Raw genomic sequence first — 27,043 nt, 5'->3', positions numbered from 1 at the left:
CTCACTCTGCTGAAGTCATACTGGATCTTTGCTGTCCCCAAAACACACCAGACACTCTTCCACATCAGAGACTTGGCATTTGCTATTTCCTCTACCTAAAATTCCCCCCCACCCCCGATAGCCATATGATGTGCTTTCTTTCCTCACATAAGTCTTCATTCAAATATAACCTCATCAAAGTGGCTGTCCTTGAGCATTCTATCTAAATAGCACCCCCACCACCACCCACATCCCCACCTGTCACTATAACGGAGGGTTCCTCAACTTCAACGTTGACATATTGGGCCACACAATTCTGTGGAAGGAGGGTCATATGCATTGTAGGATATTTAGCAGCATCCCTGGCATCTATGTACTGGATGCGAGGAGCATCTTCCCCACCCCCAGCTGTGTGTGCTAATCAAAAATGTCTCCAGACATTTCTGAATATTCCCTGGGGGGCAAAATAGTCCCTAGTCTAACCCCTAACCCCTCTTTATTTTTCTTCATAGCACTTACGCCATATTACATTATGTTTATAATCATACCTTATGTTATATGTTATTTGCTTATTAGTTGTCATTAGAATGTGAGCTTTTGTACAGCAAGACTTTCTTTCATTGATTGCAGTATCCCCAATCCCAGGAACAGTATCTGGTACAGTTTTTAAGCAGTAATATATCAAATAGATTAACTTCATAGTACATTTTCTTGAATGGTGTTGTGTTCATCTTGAGTCATTTCTCTATTCAGATTGCTTCCCTTTATTATAATTAAATTTATATATGAAAATCAGTGGAGGACCTAAGGAATAAAAAGCAGTTTTGAACAATAAGTATTTGAAATTGCTGTTGAAAGTCCAACTTTCTTTACTAAAAAAATATACCCAAGTGATTATAACCCTCAGGACATAGCCCTCTTTTCCAATAAATTAACTTTTCGTCATTGATCAGTTTTTTTTCCCCATTTTTAACAGTTTCAGAATAAAGCTCATTAGCACTTAGATACAGTGTTAAGTTATGAAAGCACAAAAATTTTAAAGTTATCTATACATTTGCATTACTCATGACTGCATTTATTTTTATGAACTCTATATTTGTTTTGGCTAAACGTTTATTTACATTAACTCTTGAAAAAATTGGCACTGAAGATGGTATTGTAATTTCAGATGTACTATGTAATATAATCAGCATTAATTCATAAACTGTTCTATTAGACTAAGGGGAGAATAAGGGGCATAAAACTTCTAAATAGCTACAGTAGAAATTGTTTTATGCCATGGCAGTGTTTTATTGGTGTATAATATATTAATTGTTTAATTTTTAAAGTCCTGTCAGCTTTATGATTTAATAATAATTTTATTCAGCAACTATGCTTTCTTAAAATTAGGGATGCTATTTTTAAGTAAAGCTACTTATACACTGTTTAAAACATTAAAAACATGATGTAAACCATGCCCTTTCAGTTAAAATTTGCATTTCCCTTTCAAACAGCCTTAGGTAACAAACAATAAGAAAGAAAAACATTGTATTTAGGCGAGCTTATGAACTGAGCCTAAAATGAAGAAAAATACTCTAATAGGTTAATTTGTTTCCGTTTTTGCTTGGTCTCCCTTTTTACAAAGATCTCAACAGCAATGGATTCATCTGTGACTATGAACTTCATGAGCTTTTCAAGGAAGCTAATATGCCATTACCGGGATATAAAGTGAGAGAAATTATTCAAAAACTCATGCTGGATGGTGACAGGAATAAAGATGGGAAGATAAGTTTTGACGAATTTGTTTATGTAAGTATGTGAAAACCTACCATTATTAGAAGTGATGATTGCTCCTTTGTCTTGTGGGGTCTTTTAGTAGTAAGTCCTATTAAGTTCCTAAATATATCATAGTAGTCCTGTTATAACTAATAAAATTTCTCTCATCCCACCCACTACATTTAGTTCATTCTTTTAGCCATTAGAATATCTTAACAAAAGAATCATGAAAAGAACACTGACAGAATCAAAGATATAACGCTCTACTCACTGTGTAAGGTGAACAGTCTCCTTTGGGGGCAGGGCATTTTTCAAGGTGTGAAATGACATCCTCCAAGTGCTTTTTCTATCGGGAACAGTGTACTCCCAAATTTTAACAATACACCCTGACTCACAGTCTTGGATGCTTCCTGAGTTGAACTTTCTGATTAAAAAGATGTTTGCTACTCTTGTGGTAGTAGTATTTAACTGTACCGTTTTCCCTAGGATGATGACTTTGATAATTAAAAGTTAGAAGCACATCTTTTCGGTCCATTGGAAGAGGCACTTAAAATTCTTGTTTTCTTCTCTAGTATCATCAAATACTCTTCAAGGTTAGGGGCTGATTTCTTAATTCTTCTACCCCCAAGCACCTAGTGTTCCATACTCAGTGCGTAGAGAGTGTATGTGTGGTACTCACTATTGAAGCCTAATGCGTTTAGCTGCTAGCTAGCAGGGTCAAGATTTTTCTAGACATACGGCATTTTCCATCCATATTCACTAACAAGGTATTTGAGATATATATTAAAGAATAGCTGTTGCCTCTCCCCTCAGTTAAGGACACTTAAGGTTTTATTGTTTTTATTTATTATTCATTTAAGGCTGAGTTTGACTAGATCGAATTTGGCATTCCTTATATATATTGCAGATGGGTAATTAGTGCCTAATACTTATCACAAACTTTCTAGCACTCCTATCCTTTTCCACGTTTGTTTTTGCCCCAAGACACCTGAAATGATAGCATATACTCCCATCAGTAACCATAGCTCAGTAAAGGAGGTGAAATTCTGATATGTTTTTTCCAACTAGAATTAACCCCTTTAGAGCACCTTGAGTTCCAGAAGCAAATTGACTAAGTAGTGGTGTCTACTCAACTGATAGCATTTGCCTGGGGGTGGGGCAGGGCATGGCTGGGAGGAGCGGAGTGTTACTTTTTTTTAAAAATGCAGACATATTTCATAACTATAATGCTATAGTTCTTGCCATCTCCTTTTGAAATACTGATCTCCTCCCCACCATTTTTTGTCTCCAGTTATTGCCAAAGCCTTTTGTTTCGAATCCTATGTTCAATAGTAAGTTGCAATTGACTTGCAATATGAGCGCTTGCATGTCCTCTGATGTATAACTTGCCTCCCTTGTAACTGCATGTTTAATTGTGAGTTTAAAGCAGCTTAGAGCAGTAGATAACTATGATCACTTATTTTTGATATAATTTTCTGCTCAGAATTTTTTAATCTACTAAAAAGAACAAACTTAAATAATCAGGATTTGCAGTGTGCCAGTATTTTGAAGGACACAGTTATGAAATTGTCTTTGAGAAAAATCATCTTAGGGAAATATTTAATTTTGTATATTTTGAAACGTTGCTGATTCCACACAGCTGTTTGTGGCTCTTAAGTGAAGGCTGTGATTACCCTAGTATTTTCTTAAAAAGTGAATAACAGGCATAATAATTTTGGCATCACCAGGGATTTTTTTAAAAAATAAAATACTAATGAGGACCTTGTTGGTTAAAATGTATATTTTAGAATTGGAAGAAATCAATATGTTTATACTCCTTCATTTTTCAAATTAAAAAAACCTGGGTTCCTGAAAAAGGAAGTGACTTGCCCAACATTACACAGGGGACTAGTGGCTTTTTTCCGGTTACCTCCCTTCTATTCAAGAAATTTGAAATCTGAAGGGCAGTAAAATAACCCACCTGAAGTTTCAGAATGATACCACCATGACTGTACTGAAAGAAAGATGGATATGTAACCAACCAAATGTCTGTCCACTCCCATCTGCCTTGTCATCAATGAAACATCTTACAAATCGTCAGACAAAGTATGGGTAGATCCTAGTTACCTGAGAAAGAGGAAGCACCTTATTCCTGTCAGGGATTAACATAAGGAAGTAGAAGTAAACATGTTCTTGCATGTTAGATTTTTGGTTTTTATTTTAAATTGCTACCTAAGAGGTGTTCATTGCAAACCAGGCTACAAACAACATGTTTATATTAATTTTGGAGAAGAATATATATATATGGCAGAAAAGAGCCCCCAAATCATATGTAAACTTCACGTGTTAAAATTAAATATATTAACTGATCTTATTTCTTCTAAGTATTTCAAAACTAAATTACTGGATTTTTATACTTCCGAGGTAATAGTGGGGTTTTTGTTTGTTTGTTTGTTTTTTTGCGGTACGCGGGCCTCTCACTGTTGTGGCCTCTCCCCTTGCGGAGCACAGGCTCCGGACGCGCAGGCTCAGCGGCCATGGCTCACGGGCCTAGCCGCTCCGCGGCATGCGGGATCCTCCCGGACCGGGGCACGAACCCACGTCCCCCGCATTGGCAGGCGGACTCCCAACCACTGCACCACCAGGGAATCCCAATAGTGGGGTTTTTACTTCACCTGTAAAAAGATTGGTATGGCGATAAGTTCTTTCAGCAGAGAAATCTGCATTAAACTCTTATTTTCACAGTGAGAACCTTGCTCTTACGTAATGGTAATAAGTTATTGACCTGTTTTAGAACTTTTACTAATATTACCGACCTCATAGGATTAAGTAGCTTCATATAAGTAAAGTGCTTAGAACCATACCCGGTATATAGCAAATGCTATACAGGTGTTAGTTGTTGGTAGTTATTTCTATTTATTAAAAAGGCAGTGTTCTTTTCCTATTATTACTAAGTTTAGGCCTACAGCAGATTCCCCGAAAAGTAAAAATTCAAACCTGCTGCGTTGGAAACAAGCCTCAAACACTGGAAGCCAGTCAGTATTTTTTTGCAATTCATTCTAAAATCTTTCCTTCTTAAGTCCTGTGCCTCTGCATTGCTTTGGTTTGGCCACTAGTGCTGATCTAGGAAGGTGATGACACTTTTGAAAGGAATAAGAAACATATACGTTTCATAAAAGAGACTGGAAAAGATATATAGAACCAGAGTGAGCAGTGTACACCACGAGTTTGTTCACACATGATAAAGCAAGTCCCTCCTCATGGAGGGAAAACAGCATGAAACAGTGAGCTCATTAGTATCACCACGGGCAGCTTTGAAAAGATTCATTGACAACTCTCCAGCACAGTAGTTGGCCTGGTGCTGTCTCTGATTTCAGAGATTCTTGTTAAGCCAAGGCTTATACTCAAATTGCTTTATCATCCACTCGACTGATTCCTTTACTAAAGTAGAAAATAAAATGCAAATTCTCACGAGGTGAATCAATTTAACAGATACATAAATCTTCAACTATCACTTATCTTTTAACATTTTTTTAAACCTAAAGAACAGAGGAAAATACTATGAAACTGAAAATTTGAGCCTGGCTGGAAGAATTTATTTTAAAATATTTAGAAAAGGAAGGTCATGCAACTTTTGTAAGACAATTGAAAATTAACTCATTTAATTGCAACTTTGTATTCAACATGTTATTCCCAAGCATCAAGAGTTTAAGTAGAGCTATGTAAGTAATTGCGTTAGAATATTGTAAGTAGACATTCTTCTTTAAAAGTTATTATTATTTGTATTGTTCCTCTTTTCCAAGGTGTTTACAAAGTTTTTCAGCTGAAATAGTGATCATGGAAACAACCTAATTTTTAGAAGCTAATGATCCTTAAAGGCAAAAATAGTGTGATAAGAAAAGTAACTTTTCATATGTCATTCTGAGGGTAGTAGCTTCGAGGCAATCACATTTTGGAGATTTTTGTCGTTCCAGTGATTTATGGTATCTCAGTCAGGAGAAGCACACGTTTTTTATTTTAATTTACTACACAGTGTTATACTAAATGAAGTAAAGTTCAGAATGAGGTAGAATAGTAAATATTGTTTTTCCACTGAGCAGGTACGTATAGTTCTCAACGAGGGAGCTGTGGGAACAAAATGCATCACAGTTAAGATTGCTACATTCCCAAGTAACCATTTTGTTGTCTAATCTTGGCTTGGAAGGTAAGGTAAATTAAATGAAATTACAGGTGCAATCAGTGTGAGTAAAAATAATTTTAATAATTTGAAATTACCCAGAGTACATGAGTCAGTTCCACATTATGGATACTTAACAGGAGTCAGTATAATGGCCAGAGAGGAGGAAGAGTGATTTCATTGGTTGTGTGTAATATTTAGAGTAGTCAGTGTGTGTGTGTCTATATATATATACAGACATAGACACATGCACACACATTCTGAGTCTACCTCTGAAATTACAGGTATAGCACAAAATCACAGCTATGGAAATTGAGTAAGCTTGATTTTGTAAAACTTACTGCTTACTAACTATTTTCCTAAATAAAATTGGGTTTATAAGTCCAAGGAAGGCCGGGATTTCAGGACGGTAACAGGAAAAGGTGACTTTGTGATGGGGCTACAGCAACTTTCCTACCAGTTAGAAAGAGTCTGTCTCAGTTGATTAATTACAAAAAGATGCTCTCCTGGAGAGACTAAATGTAAAAAGGCACTCCTCTTTCTGCCTGCCACAGTCTTGCACAAGACACCAGGCCTGCTTAGGGGAGCATGGGCTGGATTTCAGCTTCTACTCATGCCTGCTCTCATAGACACAGCCTGAACTGCTAAATACGGTGACCCTGTTCTATGACCTTCAAACATAGGCTACCCCTCCTGAGGTGTGTTTGTGAGTATGTACTTGTCAGTAATGCTAAAGGCCTTTGGGTTATCTTCTGTTTGCTCAGCAACTTTTCCATTAGGGCCGTAAGTTTCTTTCGATAAGTCTATTGTGTTCTAAACATGTTTTAAAGAAGTTTTTATGAAAATGCTACATCTTGCTCTTGTTTTTCTGGCAGTGGCTAATTTAGCCATGCACATTGGTAGCTCAGGAACAAATTGGAGATTAGGTAAGTTCCAGTATTTCAGACATGTATAGGCAGACCTTTGGAATATCCGGTCATTCAGTCAAGCGGTTAGAGTAGGGTATGAAATTTGCTTCGTTACAGCCTGCTTTTGTACAATTAGAATGTACAGGTTAATTTCATTAGCCATGTGCCTTATTGTGAAGAGAAGCTTGATCACTGTAAAAGCCTCTTTTCTTGCGCGGGCTTCTCATTGCAGTGGCTTCTCTTGTTGCGGAGCACGAGCTCTGGGCACACAGGCTTCAGTAGTTGTGGCTCTCGGACTCAGTAGTTGTGGCTTGTGGGCTCTAGGGTGCAGGCTCAATCGTTGTGGCGCACGGGCTTAGTTGCTCTGCGGCATGTGGGATCTTCCGAGAGCAGGGCTCAAGCCCGTGTCCCCTGCATTGGCAGGCGGATTCTTAACCACTGCGCCACCAGGGAAGCCCCAAAATTTTCATCTTTCTTTGCACTATGAATCGTGCTTAAAGAAGGGGGAATCCTTCAGTCTTTTCTCTCCAGGAAAGGAACAAAGCCTTCCTTGTTCTAGAAAATTAACAGATTTACCTGTGCCTTTGAACAACACTAGTTTTTGGCTTAATACGGATTCAGCGCATGTGGCCCTTGATGTTTTTGACAAGTGTGTGCAGTTGACCTCTGGCACTTCATTATTGGTAGCAGTATTGAAGTACTTGTTTAGCATCTTAAAACTCAAGCCTAGTTTGCCTTATCTTTTAACACTCATCACCTATGGGGGATAATGTAGGTTACCACAATATAAAAGAAGATAAATAGCTCATGGTTGTACCTGATTGAAAATTGTGAATCAACAACATATTCTCGTTACTAGATTTTCCAAGAGGTAAAAAGCAGCGATATTGCCAAAACCTTCCGCAAAGCAATCAATAGGAAAGAAGGGATCTGTGCTCTGGGAGGAACTTCAGAGCTGTCCAGTGAAGGAACGCAGCATTCTTACTCAGGTAAATAGTTTCACATGTGTTAGGTGAACACAGTGAACTAAGTAGGTTGCCTGCTATAATGTCAAGGAGGGGCTCTAGAAATACATTGCCTCCTATTTAAGAATACAGTCGAAGTCGTTGTGACCTATGTTTGGACTTGGGACTAATACTTCCCATAAAGGCATTACAGGTATTTATTGTACGGCTTTGTTAGCTTGTAAGAGCCATGATACAATACGTGCACAGATAGGCTTTATTACAGCAGAGCCCTACAGTAATATAAATAGAATTTTTAAAGAATTTTGTAACTAACTTCTAAGGATCAGTTAACCCTGCTCTATTCTTTTTGTTTATTTTATAGCTCCTAATAGCCACTGTGTTGCATTCGCTTGTCTGGGTTTCCAAAGAGGATAACAACAGGCTTGTGATACATTAACGTACAGCTCTCCTGAACAACTATTTCTGGCTTTAGAGTCAAATATTTAACCTAGAGTATGAACTAATGTCTTCTTATTCCACATTTTAGAGGAAGAAAAATATGCTTTCGTTAACTGGATAAACAAAGCTTTGGAAAATGATCCAGATTGCCGACATGTCATACCAATGAACCCAAATACCGATGACCTGTTCAAAGCTGTTGGTGATGGAATTGTGCTTTGGTAAGATTTCCAAAAATAGTCTTCCATGTAATTGACATAGTTGTTTCTGGATGCTTGACGGGTTGATCTCGGGGAATAGCCAGAATTGAAATTTGTCTAGGCTCTGCTCATTTCATCTCTAGGCCTGTCCGTGAAAGTACCACCAAAGGTAAATCTAAAACTCAGTCATTTAGACCAGAGACCTCTTCCTAGAGAAGCTCTCAGCTTCCAATTTCTTCTCACCACTGAGTAAGCTAAACAATACAACTTAGTTGAACTTTTTATGTCAGCATCTCTTTATTCTCAAGTACCATAGGTTCCAAAAGAGAAAAACAGGCCACTCGTCACTTTTCACCCTCCAATTACTTATTTCTGAAAAATGCATTTGTCGCTCCTGCTGCCCCAGACCCAACAGTGTCCTGGCAGAAATGATATAAGATTATCAATAGTTTGTCAGTGAATGCAACTCTTTTTTGAGGCAGTGGCGTACAGTGGTTAAGAGCATGCTCCATAATCGGTCTGCCCGGTTCCTATTCAGGCTCTGCCACTCAGTAGCTGTGTATCAATAGCTGCAATCAAGATACTGACCCCTTTGAACCTTCCTACACTGTTGGTGGGAATGTAAATTGGTACAGCCACTATGGAAAATACTATGGAGGTTCCTTAAAAAACTAAAAATAGAGTTGCCATATGATCCAGCAATCCCACTCCTGGACATATGTCTGGAGAAAACTGTGTCCTACCATATAGCACAGGGAACTATATTTAATATCCTGTAATAAACCATAATAGGGAAGAATTTTTTTTAATAAATAAAAGGTACTTGATCACTTTGCATTTCAGGATCCATCCATTATGATCCCCATATTATTGTACTTGCCTCACAGGGCTGTTGTGAGCTTTAAGTGACTATATATAGAGCACTTAGAACAGCACAATGGGTATATTTCTGATGACAGTGTACAATATATAAAATTCTTTTTTCTTTCAATAAGGTCATTTTGGTTGTTTGAAAAGCTGCTTTTAAAAATGTGAAATATCCCCTTACTTGCCACTTACAGGCTGTAAAGAGATATTCCCGATATGTTTCAATATAGAGACTCATATGGTACTATTTATTTAATATTTAAATTTTGCATGGAAAGAAGCATGGTTTTCCCTATGCAGAATAACTTGTTTTAGGGCAGTATTATAAACATCTAAGATGTTAGAGTCTAACTCCAAATTTTACCAAATGACATTCTTCCTAAGTCAGATTCTAACCTAATTAAGATAACTTTTCTTTCTCTCTGTATTATCACTGTATTCCCAGCACCAAATATAGTACCTGGTACATCATCTAGGCACTCAATAAGTATTTGGTGAATGAAAGAATCTCATGCTCAACTAATTTTACCTCTTTGTAGATAAATGGTCGTTTTAATTGTGCATTGTGTAATCTAGAAGAGAGATTCAGTTTCAATGTGCGATATGATCTGTTTTTAATATTTATTCAATAAAGTTTTTTTTAATATCCGAGTAATTCATTCTTCTAAAAGAATGTGGAAGTTACAAAAAATTAAATAAGACAGTATACCCTAATGCCCAACTCAGAAATACTCAACTACTGTAAATACTTTGGTCTTTTTTATTTGCATTTTTATATGTATAGTTTTTTTGAGATCAACATGATAAAAGTCATATGTTGCATTTTTTTTCAGATTATATGAGAGACGTGTTATAATAAGCTTTACAGTATTTGTGTATATTAAAGATTATTTTAAAATAAGTCAACTCATTTCAAAATTTGTTTCAGTAAAATGATCAACCTTTCAGTTCCTGATACAATTGATGAGAGAGCAATCAACAAGAAGAAACTTACACCCTTCATCATTCAGGTATGCACCATTCTCCCCTCCTTCCATGAAACTACTGTTTGAGGACCTGTTCTACAGACCATAGGCTCTGCACTTTTCATCTTCTCATTTAATTCTTATAACAAGTCTGAGTTGAGGATTGTTTTCCAGATTTCATAGAAAAGAGAAACTGAGACTCAGAAAGGCTTCTGAGCTGTACTGACGTTGCTGCTGGAAGTAAAGTTCAAATCCAGGTCTAACTGCGAAGCCCTGTGTTCTTTTCATTGCATTTTGTGTTCAAACATACAGAAATAAGCAAAAACATTTAAGCTCTTAATTAATTAGCATGCTTAAAGAACAAAGGGCTTTTATTTTCCATTTAGTGAGTATTAGACTGTTAGATAGCAAAATTCCCTCAGGCAAGAGCATCTCGGGATGTGGAGATTGAGAACTTCTAGAACTCTCAGATGTATTCAATAGACCTCTCATTTAGGCATTTTTAGAAATACGACACTTAACCCATATGGATATCCTTACTCTAGTAACTCAGCCTTTCCCTTTAGTGTCAGTGTCCTTAAGAAGGGACCAAATAAAAATACCGAGTTAACTTCCCCTGTAAATCTGAAAAAGACAATAACAATGAGGCTAGATTTGTTTTAGCTATGCTTTTTTTTTTTAAATATTTATTTATTTAGGCGGCACCAGGTCTTAGTTGCGGCACATAGGAACTTCATTGAGGCATGTTTAGTTGTGGCACGTGGGTTTCTTAGTTGTGGCATGCAGACTCATAGTTGTGGCATGCATGTGGGATCTAGTTCCCCAACCAGGGATCAAACCCAGGCCCCCTACATTGGGAGCGCAGAGTCTTACCCACTGGACCACCAGGGAAGTCCCTAGCTATGCTTTTAACACCAAAGCCTGGATATTGCTTTCTGTGGATCACGTATGGGTAAAATTAAGACATAATTTCCTTGTTGAGTGTTATTTTCAGTGAAGGGAGAAATAGACTGCAAAAACGCAGAAAGGTCAAGAAGCAAGTGTTGTAAATTGGCTGTCTTGCAGGAAAACTTGAACTTGGCACTGAACTCTGCTTCTGCCATTGGGTGTCACGTTGTGAATATTGGTGCAGAAGATTTGCGGGCTGGGAAACCTCATCTGGTTTTGGGACTGCTTTGGCAGATCATTAAGATCGGTTTGTTTGCTGACATTGAATTAAGCAGGAATGAAGGTAATGGAACACAGTCATAATTTTGAAAGTCGTTTATTGGTTATATTTTTCTAGTCATGCAGACTGTCATGCTTTCACTTAATTGAGGTGATTAGATGATAACTAGAATTAAACATAAGGTAATGTTATAGTGTTATTCAGGAAAATAGCCTAATTATAACTTTCTTCTTTAGTAGTAATTAACATTTGTCTGGCACTTTAGAATTCATTGTACAATAAAGGCACGAAAGCACAGAGAGTTTAAGGAACTTGCCCAAAGTCCCCAAACTTAATACGTATTCTTTTCTGCTCTGACCACACAGTCCCCACCCCATCACCACCCTCAGCTCCACTGCTGCACACCATCTCCTATTATTTTCCATACCTTTTCTATTCTATCATAGATTTAGGCCTCTTCAAAACTATTCTAAATTGCCCCTGGTGGTCTTATGTTTCCTGAATTAGCAGAAGTATCATTCTTATAGGATAGGTTTTGATATCACATCATAGACTTCTAGGATATATAAGCATATGCAATACAATTGTCCTGGGGTGCTCGGAAGTACTACATTATCCTCTCCTTTTGAAGTTTAAAATATTAAGCATCACTCCAAATATTCACATTTTCTTCTGGAAATCACCATATCAATCCTCAGTTACTTTGGGGGAAGAATATATACTGGGGGTTCTCAGTATTTCAGGGTCTCACAATGCCTGTCAGCAGTCTCATTTTGCACATTTATCCAAAGCTTTATTACACTTACACTTTCAATCCACTCAAAGGGGCCTATATTTAAACAAATAAAATTTTTCTAATTGCTGGCCTCTTCTGAGCAGAGGCTTCTGCACAAGTAAGAATGTTGCCTCTGCCCTTGCTTAAATCCCTCAGTGCCAGAGTGACATGGCATGAAGCAGAGTCCACGAAAGATGAAATTTGCCTGTTAGAGGTATCGCTTAGACCTCTTTGGAAGTCAGGCAGTTTCAGTCTTGTTCAATATAAATCTCCTTTTATCTTATGGGAGGTAGTTATTGCATAAGGACTACACAACTTCTTCATAAAAGAGTGCTTGAATTTAGACAGTGCTCTGTACAGACACCCAAGCTTCTACCTCTTACCTCTGGGAATATTTATCAAAAAACCCTTGGCTTCTTCTAGGCATTCAATTCAACAACAAAAAATTATTGAGCAGCCTTTTACATGTTAGATGCTATAGAAAATGTAAAGTTGAATTCTATTCCTTTAAAAGTAGGTTTAACACTTCAAGAGTTAATTAGTTATGCTTAAATATAAATACCTTAGGGTTTGTATACTCGTTTAATCAAAAGGTTAAGTAAAGGGCTCCAAAATTTTAAACATACTCCCCCAAGTCTCTGATTTTAATATTATTTAAGAACAATTTCTGTAAATATATGACATAATGTGAAAATGTTCAACTTAAAAGCTAGAACATTTGGTATTTGGAATGTGAAGAATAATAAAGAATATGTTATAATATATATTTGCTGTGTATTCTCATAATACAGTGTTTCTATCTGTATCATAATTATCTACTTTTATTTATCCTTGTTATTAGACTGTGAGTACCTGAAAACCAGGCACCAGGTCACAGTACTTTTAGTACCTCTCTTACTTACTTAATAGAGTGTCAAAAGACTCAATAAACTTGTAATAACTGTTACATGGAATATATTGGTTGTGGGTTTTTTTCCTTATAGCCTTGGCTGCTTTACTTCGAGACGGTGAGACCTTGGAGGAGCTTATGAAATTATCTCCAGAAGAGCTTCTGCTTAGATGGGCAAACTTTCATTTGGAAAACTCAGGCTGGCAGAAAATCAACAATTTTAGTGCTGACATCAAGGTAACTGTGCAGTTATCGACAATTTGGGGGAATATAATGACTCGGGAGATTTCATGCCAGCTTAAAGGAGGGGGTCATTCCTATGAGTTTATCACCCAGCCTTGTTGCCTCTTGGCCCTGACGGTAGATTTCAGTAGAGAGATGGAGCCAAGTAAGGAGCACTAGCGCCAAGTCTAGCTTTCATTTTGCGGAAAGGGGTAAAAAGTATTATGTTATAGTCCTAACATTTTCTATTCTACCTACTGTTCAACATGGAGTATGAAAGGACAGGCAGTCATGACTCTTCTGTTGCTAACTGCCTTTCCCCGGCCTCAGTGTACCTTTTAGTAAAGACCTGGAAGAGAAAGGGCCTCAGGGTTCCCTGTCCCCTTCTGTCACGTGCTCCCTCCTTCAGGCACTGAGTTCTTGAGGGTAGTTACATACTTTTATTTATGTCTGTGTCTCCTACCTCAGCCCCCGCCCTTGCATTACCGCCCTCCTGCTAAAGCCCACCTCTAACACAACACCTGGCACATAAAGACCCACAAAGATTTCTTGCGTTGAGTTGAATTTTGGCACTCACTGCTCACCACGAGCACTAGGGAAAACTCGCAAGGGCGGGAGACATCGGTAGCATTCATTTACCACACGTTGCCTCTGGCATCTCGGGGAGACAGGGCCAAAATCACCAGGGCAGATATCTTGGCATTCTCATTAACCAACTCGACTCTCCAAAATCCAGATGTTGGAACACAGGGAACAAACTCAAGGATCTTCACCAGATGTCACTGGCCAGTAGGGCTGTGAAAATAGTCTGTGACCACATCAGTTTATTCAGTGGTGAGAGAAAGTAATGGGATATATTTGCATTACTGATTTCATCAGTGAAAATTAAGGATGGCCCCAAAATTATAAAACCAACTGACCCCACCTCTTCTTTTAATTTATGCAACATGCTTAGCCAGCTATATTTTGCTTTACACATTAGATACGTTCCCAAAAACCATTCATAAATGTATTTCATGTTCGGAGCACATAATTTAAATGTATAAAAGGGAATCTTATATACAAATGAATATTTTTTTTAAAAATATTCTGCTTTGAATATTTTTAAAAAGCAGAGGATTGTTAGGTAATGTATGTTCAAGTTCAGATTTTCACCTGTACAGCCCCTTTTCAGGGTAGTAAGTACAGACTCTGTGGGGTCTGCTCTTTACCTGTCTTTCTCAAGTGTAATGCACTACTCCTTGGAAGGAGATAACCCCTATGCCCACTAACGGTATGATCTGGGTTTGCATTCCATGAATTGCTCTGAAGTGGCTTTCACTCACCTGATTCTCCCCGATCTTAGAATCGTTTCTGGCGAGTGTATCAAACTTACTGGGGTGGCTCATTTAAGATGCAGCTCTCCGGGCAGCCCCCAGAGGTCTGTGCTTGGTAGGTCTGAGGTTGGATCCAGCAATCTCCATATTGAACAACTTCTCCAGGGGATTAGGATGCACGTAATCCATAGGGTTTACCACAAGAAACATTCCTTTATAATCTGCCTGGACCGTCAAGGCCTAGTAATAGAAAACTATCATAGCTGGGAAGGTGATCTTCAAATATAACATGATTAAGGAATCTTCACTCCAGTTCCTGTCCTCTGGTACAATTTGACATGTGTGTTGGAGAACCTCACAAGTGTTTGCACTTGGTACAGTGGTTTTCACGTTTTGTTCTGTGCAGTGTCCACACAGCCTGCATTCACCCAGCGCACACCCCGTATGAGCAATGCCATTTTGTTTTAGGTATTGGGATTCCAAGTGAAAGTGTTCAAGTGATGAAAGAGTTCAGGGGCTTAAAACAAAGAGAAGCTTGTTTAGTTAAATATATTCAGATAATTAAGGGTTTAATGTTATTTCACCACCTCAAGTGTTACTCATTTAAAAATTTTTGTCATTTAAATACATCTTTAACACAGCTAATCTCTTCTCCATACCTTATGGTATATACATATTGTGCTTTGTAATGATGTAACCTGTTTATTTTTTCTTTCCCTATGCTTCCTGGATTTCTCCTGTCCTACTTTTCTCTCTTGCTTGTTTTATCTATCAAGCTTATTGACTTCAGTAACTCAGTGAAGGTACAGAACTAGTTATGTGTTTACTAGCATTATTGTATTGATGACTTCAATAAATTGTAAAGTCATGACAAAATCCAGTTCATCCATATTCAAGGCAGACCTAAGGCCAGAAAAGTGGACTTTTCTGGGGAAAGGAGCTGTTAAATTAGAAGATAGAGATTTGTGTCGTACATTCTCACAAAATCCGATGCAAGTATCCTTCCAAACATGGGACAATAGGATACATTCATTCTTTATAAATGTGATCTCACTGACATTTTCAATTCATTTGTAGGATTCCAAAGCCTATTTTCATCTTCTCAATCAAATTGCACCAAAAGGACAAAAGGAAGGTGAACCACGGATAGATATTAACATGTCAGGTTTCAATGTAAGTATAGGTGTTCTTTTGAATTCTACAAGCTTACAAAGTTGTTGTCAATGTCTTATAAATAACAAGAATTTTTATAATTGCATGTTGTGGTGTTGACAATTTTAAGCATTATTTTAAAATTTATTACTGTAGGTGTAATTCAGAGGCAGAAAGACGCTTTGATTTATGTTAACAGTTTATTAGTGAGTTCTGTAATTATGGTGGCATTGGTTCATATGGATGGCATAAAATATTCAAAGCAAGTGTGGGGAAATAAGCACTAGAGACTAACCTTTTCCAAGTGTTTGGATTACAATCACAGTGATAGATTTAATGACTACATATTCATATATGCATCTGTAATATTCCTGTGTTGAGAGTAATGTGAATATGTTTACAAACTCCTGATCCCTGAAATCCAGTTTGGGGAATTACTGTCACGGAACATGTTCCCTGATTACATCACTTATTTGTTCAATGACCTTGGACAAGTTCCTTCCCGAAATTGGATTTCACTTTGTTCATACATGAAGTAAAGAGTTGGCCTAGACTATTTAGTCCCAACTTTCTAGGATCCTGTTGTTGCTAATACTCATTAGATATGGAATGTATTCTACTGGTTTTTAAAAATCCACATTTCTAGCATTTTTCACAGTAGGATTGAGTGGATTACACTGGCTAAACCATTTATGCTGCCCTTATCAGAACTGAATTTGTAACTGACTTTGTAGTGCTTATATTTCTGTCTGTTTTTAACTGTGAAATTCTTCAGTTCAGGTCACTCTTGGCACGAACAAGGGGCCCTCTTGTGCACTAAGGGAGCTGTCTCTATCACTCCTCCCTAGTTGATCTTAAAGCACTCCCTTCATTGTCTCTTACCTCCTCAGAATCCTTCAAGGTTTCCCCGTTGACTCTAGAGTTCAATCCGAAATGTTCTGCTGATCATGTAAGGCCCTGCTATACCAGTGCAATTTCCCAGTACTGTGTACCCACCACACACACACTCATTTTACCTCTGAGCCTTTCCTCTTGCTTTTCCCCTTGTTTCTCAGTGTCCTTCATCTTTTTCAGTCTTACATCTTCTTTAGGGATATATATATATATATATCTGCATCCATACTCCTCCATCCCAGGCAACCACTGATTTACTTTCTTTCAGTTTAGTTTGAATTTTTGAGAATTTTATGGAATCATACAGTATGTATTCTTATTTTATCTAGCTTCTTTCACTCAGCATAATTATTTTGAGATTCATCCATGTTGTTGCACGTATCATAAATTCATTTCTATTTTATTGCTGAATAATAGTCCAGTGAATGGATATACTATAATTTGTTACCCATTCACCTGTTGATGAACATTTGAATTGTTTCCAGTTTGGGGCTATTACAAATACAGCTGCTCTGAACATTCATATACAAGTCTTTGTATGCATATACGCATTCATTTATCTTGGGTAAATACCTAGCAGTGGAATGGCTGGGTAGTATGGTATGTGTGTGTTTAACTTTTTTAAGCAGCTGCCAAGTTGTTTTCCAAAGTAGTTGTACCTTTGCACATTGCCGCCAGCAGGACATGAAAGTCCCAGTACGTCCACATGCTCACTGACACCTTAGTGCGGTTAAACATGAATCATTTTAACAGGTGTAGAGGTGTCTCATTGTGATTTTAATTTGCATTTCCCTAATGACAAGTGATGTTGAACATCTTTTCACGTAGTTATTTGCCATCCATATATCTTTGTTTAAACACTTTACCCATTTTAATTGCATTGTTTGTTTTCTTCCTGTCAAGTGTTGAGTGTTTTACATATTTTGAATACAAGTCCTTTATTGGATATGTGATTTGCAAATATTTAGTCCCAGTGTTTTTCAAAGAACAGACGTTGTTAATGTTGACAAAGTCAGATTTAGTTATTTTTTTCTCTTACGAATCATGCTTTTGGTGTTGTATCTAAAAACTTTTAGCCTAACACAAGGTCACAAGCATTTCTCCTTATGTTTTCTCCTAGAGGTTTTATAGTTTGGGGTTTTACATTTAGTTTTACATTTGGGTTTTAGATTTATAGTGTTGGGTTTATACACTTGTGTGTGTGTGTTTGGGGTTAATTTTGAATATGATGTGAGGTGTGGGCTGAAGTTCTTTTTTGAATATGTATATTTTTTATTTGATTATTTTTTGTTTCACTATTCTACAATGTATTTAACTATTTGAATTTTTTTAAATTTTGGGCTATTTTAAAGCTTCCTTCTATTCCAATATTATCAATGCTTTTTGTTTAGGAATGCCAAGATGATCAACAAATAAGGGATTTTAAAATAAAGATGGTAAATAGCATAAACCAGAGGCATTCAAGTAACAACTGATAGGTTACAAGAAATAAAATAGGCTCTGTGAGAGGAAGTCACTAGGCTCACAGAGAGAGTCCTGAAGAAAGGCTGAATCCCACTCAATTGCCCATCTGCTCGTGGTTACTGATTGCTCTGCAGATGGTAACAGAGAAGGGTAACACAATAAATACACATTGTTCTGGAGTCCCAGACAGTCAAGGCACCTCACTGGAGATTAAAAAACCAAAGATACCACCACCCATTAAAGACAGAGTTAAGACTCTCAAAGTATACAATCTGCATGCACCCTGTTGGTTTAGAAGTAACATTCCTCAAGTTCCCTTTCTCTCTTTTTTCCTCCCAGTTATAAAATCCCTTTTCTTTTCACATGACACTGTTTTCCAGAAGAGCTACTTTTGCCCTGGGGTAGACTGGGGTGGAGATGTCTGTTGTAGCTGCCAAGAACAGTCTGGAGGGCAGGTCACTGGAAAGGAATAATCCAAAAGCAACTGTTTCTCCTGCAGCTCCAGGAGGAGGAACTTTTACTGGTGGGAGGTGGGAATGGTGAGCACCTGGGAAAGTATTTTTACACTGGTCTGAAATCATCAGATCTATAACTTAAAAATCTTCACCAAACCATACGTTAGTCAAGAGATCAGCATGCATCTTTCCAGAAGAAAAAAATGGAGAAGAAGAAAAGTTAGGAGTCCTAGGAATTAGTTGAAAGTATTTTTTTTTACAGAAATGGACAACTTTGCTTCCCAGGTGGAAAAGTAAAATAAAACAAACAAAAAATAGTTGAAGAGAAAAACTACGATTTAAAATATGCAATTTAAACTTGAAATAAAATTATCGGAAACTGGTATCCCTGATTATTATTTTTAAAATATTTTCTCATAATTCCATCATCTTTTTCAGCCTTACACCTTCTTTAGGGCTTAATTTAAAAATCTGAACAGGTTTTGCTCTTTTCTTGATGAATTTTGCCATGAGAGATGTAATCTCAATTGAGTTAAATGTATTGTCCTTAGATATACGATCTGGTGCCATCTAGGGTATTTTCAAGGTACTGCATATCCAGCACAGCCAACTTTTTTTTCTTTTCTTTTTTTTGCGTTCAAAACAATAAGTACCACATATTGACTAAGAGAAAACAGAATTGTATACCAAGCCTACCATTGTAGGAAAACATTTCTATATTTTTAGTATGGTCTTTTTAAAAATGTCTTCTTATTTTACTTCAACAGGAAACAGATGATTTGAAGAGAGCCGAAAGCATGCTTCAACAAGCAGACAAATTAGGTTGCAGACAGTTTGTTACCCCTGCTGATGTTGTCAGTGGAAACCCCAAACTGAACTTAGCCTTTGTGGCTAACCTGTTTAATAAATACCCGGCACTAACTAAGCCAGAGAACCAGGATATTGACTGGACTCTATTAGAAGGTAACTAAAGGTTTCTTAAATTATGTTTGGGACTACAGAGTAGAAATACATAGGCCACAGTGATTTCATAATCTTGACTTTAATAAGTTTCCTTATCCCCTTTAGCAACCGTCTGCTAGAAGTAGTCCCAAGGGCTGAGTAAAAAGTGGCAGCTGATAGAAAGGAATGATACAAGGGAACTTTTAAAGTAAGCTAGCCTAGGGTCACTTAATTTAAGGCCACTTAGTAAACCAATGTTTTATTTTAATATTTTAGAATTAGGTCACTTTTTAAACCTCTCACCAGAAAAATGCCTATATGCATAAAATTTACACACATTTGCACAAAATTTATAAATTTACAATATTTGTGTTTCATTCTTCCAGTCAGACTAACTGAAACTGGCCCCAGTTCCTTTCACACTTAACCTACTCAAAAAATAATAATAATGCATGGTAATTATTCGTTTAAGTTCAGGAAAGGCAGAGTTTACCTTTGCCAGATTATATATGCATGAAGTATAGTACTTAAAAATTAACAAATGTAAATAGTAGTTCATTGCATGTCTACTATCATTACTATAAAATCTTTAAATTTTATGCTTTTGAAGTTTCAAATAATTTGTTGCTCTAATATAGGCATGTAAAAGGAGTACATATATGTAGTTTAGTATTTGTTAAATGGGTAGAGGGAAGATGTAGGTTAATATGAGTAAAGAGGTTTATATGATATGACCCTAGCAAATTTTTAAAATAAAAACGAAACTGGTAACATCAGTTACTTTAGAGGTATGGGGATTTGGGGAGATACTGGAGAAGGATTAGACAGAGGAGGAGATTTTAAAAACTTCATACACCTCTAAATTGCTTAACTGGTTATTAATAAGGTTGTATTCTTTACTTTTAAAATAAATTCATCCAGTTTAAAAAAGAAGCATGTATCTAGAGAGAATGTATCTTAGAGATACATTCATACATAGAGATACCTACATAAGCATGTATCTTAGAGACAATGGAGAAAAAGCTCTAGATCTGTAAAGAAGAAATAAAATAATCTTATATGTGGGTTGATGTTATATGCACATATACAAGGTATTTAATGAATATATAAACATTGTAAATATTTTTAATAGGAGAAACTCGTGAAGAAAGAACCTTCCGTAACTGGATGAACTCTCTTGGTGTTAATCCCCATGTAAACCATCTCTATGCGTAAGCCTTCCTACTGCTATTGTAAACAGTTATGAACATCATGAATGGCCGCTACACAAATAATTACAGCTCTAAACCTTTCCTAAATGTTAGTTTGTAGCATATTACTTATATTGGAAAATGTTGAGTGGTGACTCCCATTTTCATTTCCAAATACACAAAAGCCCAGATTATTTCTTTACATGATCATTAACATTAAGTGAAAGAATGTATAAATGTCTTTCTAACACCGTAGGGAACAGATATTTATATTTTGAAACAGAGACCAGAGAGTGCCTTAAGCAGACCATCCATGATGCCTTGAAGCCTTTGTACTCACTGTTCTCTCAGCCCAGAATGTTCTTTTCCACATCTAATGCGTTATTCCCTTGCTATCTTCAAGCCACTGATTCAGATCTTGACCACCACCTACCACTACCTAACCCCTAACCTCGTTCTTTTTTTTTCATAGCAATTAAACACACCCCAAATCATATTATCCATATACTTGTTTCTTCCCTTTCTCTGTCTCTCTCTCTGTCTCTCTCTCTCTGTCTCTCTCTCTGTCTCTCTCTCTCTCACTTTAAAGGCCAGGGATTTTTGTCCTATGTGCCCAGCTTCTAGAACAGTACTTTTCAAACGATAAGCTCTCAATAAATATTTTTAAGAGAATTGGATGGTGTTAGCTCTATTTTCAGCACAGATTGATTAAAAAAATAGGAGTCTTGGGTATTATCTATGGTTTTATATATCTTGTTTGACAGTGTAGTGTCATTGTTTTTAAGGAAACATAGGCCCAGCTGTCTGAAAGCATTGATCAAATTCTTTTTAAATCATTAGTGACCTGCAAGATGCCCTGGTAATCTTACAGTTATACGAACGAATTAAAGTTCCTGTTGACTGGAGTAAGGTGAATAAACCTCCATACCCGAAACTTGGAGCCAACATGAAAAAGGTAGATAATTAGGTTGCTGCACGTATTTCTTACAGACTTTTAATTCACAATTTGTTTCTTTTGTTTGTTTGTGAAAAATCTTTTAAGCATTTGCTTTTGTGTGTTTGCAGCTAGAAAACTGCAACTATGCTGTTGAATTAGGGAAGCATCCTGCCAAATTCTCCCTGGTTGGCATTGGAGGGCAAGACCTGAATGATGGGAACCAAACCCTGACTTTAGCTCTAGTCTGGCAGCTGATGAGAAGGTATGGTACACAATTTTAGCTGTTTAAGCTTCACTATAATACAAGGCTGTGATCTAGTCATTATTTTTAAGCAAATGTATCGATGACTACATCTTTGAACTTTCTGTGTTTAGACTCTGAAGTGAGCTTAAGTAATGAATATATGTTGGATGGCCAATGAGAGATGGCTTCTTGAAAGTGAGGCAGCAGAACTGTGACTATTTCCCTTTTTGCATAGGAAGCCTGACAGACAGACTTGAGCCTCATTTAGTGTCGGTGAATAAAAATAGCAAAAATTATGAATACCCCATGTGTACATTTGAGAAAGATCTCTTAACTGTAATGCTGAAAAGCATTCATTATAACTGGGTACCAGCCAAAGCACAGCTTATTTTAAGTCCTTACCATGGTTGGACTAGTACAAAATGAGACTGCAGTAGACTGTTGGGCTTACTCATTAAAGCACTGAGAATCTTCCCCCCACCAGTGCAAAAGGCAGCTCAATGAAGTAGATCAGGACCTTTCCTTCTGCTTCTTTTAGATATACCCTCAATGTCCTGGAAGATCTTGGAGACGGTCAGAAAGCTAATGATGATATCATTGTAAGCTGGGTGAACAGAACATTGAGTGAAGCTGGAAAATCAACTTCCATTCAGAGTTTTAAGGTAAGAATTCCATGTTTGACTATTAAACACTGTTTGCTCTAGAAACTATCTGTAATTTGGAAGGCTAGCTTTTGGTTTCTTTGTGAGAATCATTGTTGGGCCAATGGCGTGATTCTTTTTTAATTCACTGGACTTTGTTTCTGGCAGCTTTATATAGGTAATCCACGTTAACTTGTACACATTGAAATTCTCAGATGTATTGTCCTTTTACACTAGGACAAGACGATCAGCTCCAGTTTGGCAGTTGTGGATTTAATTGATGCCATCCAGCCAGGCTGCATAAACTATGACCTTGTTAAGAGCGGCAATCTAACAGAAGATGACAAGCACAATAATGCCAAGTAAGGGATGCTGCATAATATCCTGGCAAGAGCACAGGCGTTATAGTCAGGCAGACCTGCATTCTCATTCAGTTTCTGCCACTTGAGAGTGATGTCACCTGGGGGAAACCTCTTCTAGCCTCAGATTCCTCATCAGTAAAATGGGATCAATAATACTTACCTTGGAGGGCTTCCCTGGTGGTGCAGTGGTTGAGAGTCCGCCTGCCGATGCAGGGGACATGGGTTCGTGCCCCAGTCCGGGAAGATCCCACATGCCGCGGAGCGGCTAGGCCCGTGAGCCATGGATGCTGAGCCTGCGCGTCTGGAGCCTGTGCTCCGCAACGGGAGAGGCCACAACAGTGAGAGACCCGCGTACCGCAAAAAAAAAAAAAAATAATAATACTTACCTTGGAGATTTTGAAATGTATAAAATCTGTAAGAGCCTAGCGTTGCACCTGACCTAGTAGGTAGGTGCTCAGTCAGTCGTTGCTTTAGTAGATTACAGAAATAATGTATGTTTTAATGCAACTTAGCTGCAAACTCACAAGTGAAAGATGAGCTAAGAATAACCATGCCTTTGATAAGAGTATTCTTCTGTCACACTCTTTTAACACACATTATCTAGTGATGTCTCTCTTACTGTGCATAGACCACTTTACTATGTATGTTGAGTTTATTATCTTGGTCCCTTAAGTGGGTAGGATGCTAAACCCTCAGGTGGAACTGTGCCTTGAAAGTTTCCTGTGTTTCAACAGTATTGAGAAGGTCTTTTCCACCTGTCTCTTCCCTTCTCCAAAGACCTAGACTGTGATCTGGTTTCACGGGTAACCCATGAAAACTTTCCCAGTACACACTGAAAATCAGCCCCCAGCTGGGCTTCACTGGATAGCTAAGAAACATTACTGCAAAACTTCGTGGTTAAGCACGTCATTTCTGCCCTCCTTAAAAAAATATTTGTAGCGTAATATGATAAAGATTTAATATCCATAATATATAGAGAACTCCTGAGGCTCCTTTTTCCAGATGCTTGATCATCTTTAAAGATTCCTGTTACAGAACACCTAGAAATGCCTTGTGTATTAATTGAGGGGAGCTCCTGCAAATTTCCCCAGCTGGACATGTCATGTTCTTTTCTCCCTTCCTTTCTCTACACTGCATTCCTTGCTTCGGCCACTCTGGCCATGTACCATGTAGGCTCTCTCCCCTCCCTTGAATATTTGGAAGTATTCACTGCATCTACCAATTTGTATTTTGCGTCTGGCATAATTTTTTCCACCCCAAATCTCTAAGATCTCATGAGAGTTACTGTTATCTTATTACATGCTCAACGAGAATATCAAATACTGGGTAATTATATATTCTAGAAAACTAGAATATATATTTTTTCATATCAAATCAGTGCACCAAAATTATTTCTCATTTTATATTGTAGAAAAAGAGTGAATAAATATTATCAGCCCAAAATAGTAGAGCTTAAAAATCTGGTGTCACTTATAAGTGACCTCGCAAACAAAATAAAACAGAAAACAAAATAACGAAAAATGAAATCATTCCGATTTGAACTTTCACTATAGAGGTTTTGCGTCCCAGACAAATGATTATATAAGAGGAAATAGATGTCTCATGTTGTGCCCTTGACTGACCAGAATTTCACCTTAATTTTTGTTTCCTCCAAAAATAGGTACGCAGTGTCAATGGCTCGAAGAATTGGAGCCAGGGTGTACGCTCTCCCGGAAGACCTTGTGGAAGTAAAGCCCAAGATGGTCATGACCGTGTTTGCATGCTTGATGGGCAGGGGAATGAAGAGAGTGTAAAATAACCAATTTGAATAAAAACAACCTTGCTCCCAAGTGCATGATTAGCAGGTCAGCAATTTCCAGGTGAAGTGCTCATGGCTTAAGGAACCATTGGTTATTTAAAGGACTTTTAACAAGACTAAGCTCATCATGGGAGCCCTCAGGGGAAAGAGTTTTAATAACAACTCCTCTTTCCCGTAGTCAGGGTGGATTTGTCATGCCCACCTGAAATGTGCTCATAGCCAAATCATTTACTCGCTCCTCCTAGATCGCTGCCCTTGACGTTTCCCATTGCTGTACGTATTTCTCTGTTTCTGTTTCCCTCTTAGAATGTCCACCTCCTGGGACTTGCTTAGATGATTGGATATGAATATTATTAGACAATAATTCTGCTTTTCATCCAGGATGCTAGTTCTTATTCAAGAACTGTGGTCAGAGGGTATTTGGATATGAGTATCCTTTGCTTATCTCTCTAGTACTGAAAATTTACAGAAGTAACTGGCTGTGTAGAAGGTAATAGAAGCTTTTCATATTCGTTTATTCTTAAAAATCAGTATCTTTTTACAGTATTCTTTCTACATGATCCTTTTTTGTACATTTAAGAATATTTTGATTACATTAAATAAGACTGCTGATTTTGCTACTTTTTTTAAGGGGTCTTCAAGTAAGTAAAAAACATACATTATAGGTAGAAGAAAAATGTACCTTGAATTTCCATCTTCCCTCTCACACCGAAGCTGTAAACAATTGACATATTTTGTCTTAAAACACTTGGTTCAATATATGCTTATTTGTTTTAAAACCTGTATCATCAAACTCTCTCTTTAGATTTAAAGTGCTGTTGAATATGACACTTTCGAGGAGAGAGTGGGCTCAGAATTTAGGCAGGATACGGTAGGCCAAGTATGCTAAGTGTATAATAAATTTTCTAATTTTACACCTAAGACAAGGAGATGTGGTCACTAAAAAATAAACATATATGTAGGACTTAATGTACTCTTGCTTTGTCAAGCTGTTTGCTATAGTTTTCAAGATCACAATGTTACTCTAACTCTGAAAAGTGATGTAATCTGGTAGCAATGTATTAGTTCAAATAAAGGCATTTACATAATAATTAGTCTCTTCATGCTTCTGTCCCTTAGTAGTATGCCAGTAATGTTTGCCAGGTTTTTTCCTCCAATATTCTAACTCTTTTTCTGGTGTACTTTATAAAATGATGTTTGTTAAATTTAAGCTTTTGGAGCTGAATTACAGGGGCTGACTGAGTTAAGGATACGATCAGTGGGGTAAGATGGTTTTCTCCAACTTACCAAAATTTCCTTATCCAATTTCTCCCTTTTTCTTTCTTTTCCATCTCATTCACTCTTTTCAAAGTTTGATTTTATACAGAAGATCAAAACAGTGGGTATCAGAACAACCAGGGAAGAGAGATGGTTTACGTTAGGTTTTCTCAACCTCATCGCCATATGGACATTCTGAGCTGGATAATTCTTTGTTGGAGGTGGGAGGGAGCTGTCCTGTGCATTGCAGGGGTTTAGCTCTATCCCTGGCCTCTACCCACAGATGTCAGTAGCACACCCCCAGTGTGTAGATAAAATATGTCTCCAGACCTGGCCAAATGTTCTGTGGTGGGAGCAAAATCATCCCTAGTTGACAACCTGTTGTTCATGGTACCATTTCAAGGTTTTGTGTGAATGAGTAATATGAAATGTAGTCCTTTGAGGAAGTGCATGGTGATACTATAAAATATTTTGTATTTATAGTCTTAAGAATAAGAAAGACCTCTCTTAGTATGATACAAACCCCAGAGACATAAAATGAAAGAATGATAAATGTGACAATTCTGCTTTTGCAATAAATATAATAAAGTAAAATATAGATGACCAAGGAAAAAAGTTTAGTCCCATGTGTTAGTCCATTCATAGACTGGGTGACATAAATAACAGAAATTTATTTCTCACAGTTAGGCAGTCTGGAAGTCCAAGATCAAGGCACTGGCAGATTCACTGTCTGCTGAAGGCCCACTTCCTAGTTCATAGATGGCTGTCTTTTAGCTGTAGCCTCACATGGTGGCAGGGGCAAGGAAGCTCTCTGGAGGCTCTTTAATAAGGGCACTAATCCCATTCATGACTCCACCCTTATAATTTAAGGCCCCACCTCCTAACACCATCACACTGGGAGATTAGGTTTCAATATATGAATTTTGGAGGAGACCCAAACATTTGGTCTACGGTGCCCATATCATGGATTTTCTTAATATAAGGACACCTTTTATGAATAAATAAAAGACAAGTCTTCTGCAAACATATGCCAGGGTAACTGATGAGATGGGATGACTGTATCTTACGACCTATCTTCCGCCTTATGTTTCCTATGCTTAT

The 27,043-nt window shown here is 37.4% G+C and overlaps 1 protein-coding gene across 1 annotated transcript; it reads left to right on the top strand.

The window, feature by feature from the left end:
* The first annotated feature begins 1,601 nt into the window (after positions 1 to 1,601).
* On the top strand, positions 1,602 to 25,776 carry PLS3 (plastin 3). The gene is made up of 14 exons (XM_024753117.1): positions 1,602 to 1,767; positions 7,658 to 7,787; positions 8,293 to 8,425; positions 10,200 to 10,281; positions 11,302 to 11,467; positions 13,163 to 13,305; positions 15,684 to 15,779; positions 19,339 to 19,534; positions 20,646 to 20,724; positions 21,544 to 21,658; positions 21,769 to 21,902; positions 22,423 to 22,546; positions 22,763 to 22,887; positions 24,548 to 25,776. Exons 1-14 carry the CDS (start codon positions 1,666 to 1,668, stop codon positions 24,678 to 24,680), a joined length of 1,758 nt encoding a protein of 585 aa, XP_024608885.1. The 5' UTR covers positions 1,602 to 1,665; the 3' UTR covers positions 24,681 to 25,776.
* The last annotated feature ends 1,267 nt before the right edge of the window (positions 25,777 to 27,043 follow it).

This window comes from Neophocaena asiaeorientalis, unplaced genomic scaffold (genome assembly GCF_003031525.2).
Source record: "Neophocaena asiaeorientalis asiaeorientalis breed wild unplaced genomic scaffold, Neophocaena_asiaeorientalis_V1.1 scaffold1364, whole genome shotgun sequence".
Taxonomy (NCBI): domain Eukaryota; kingdom Metazoa; phylum Chordata; class Mammalia; order Artiodactyla; family Phocoenidae; genus Neophocaena; species Neophocaena asiaeorientalis.
This window is presented reverse-complemented; position numbering and strand designations above follow the sequence as displayed.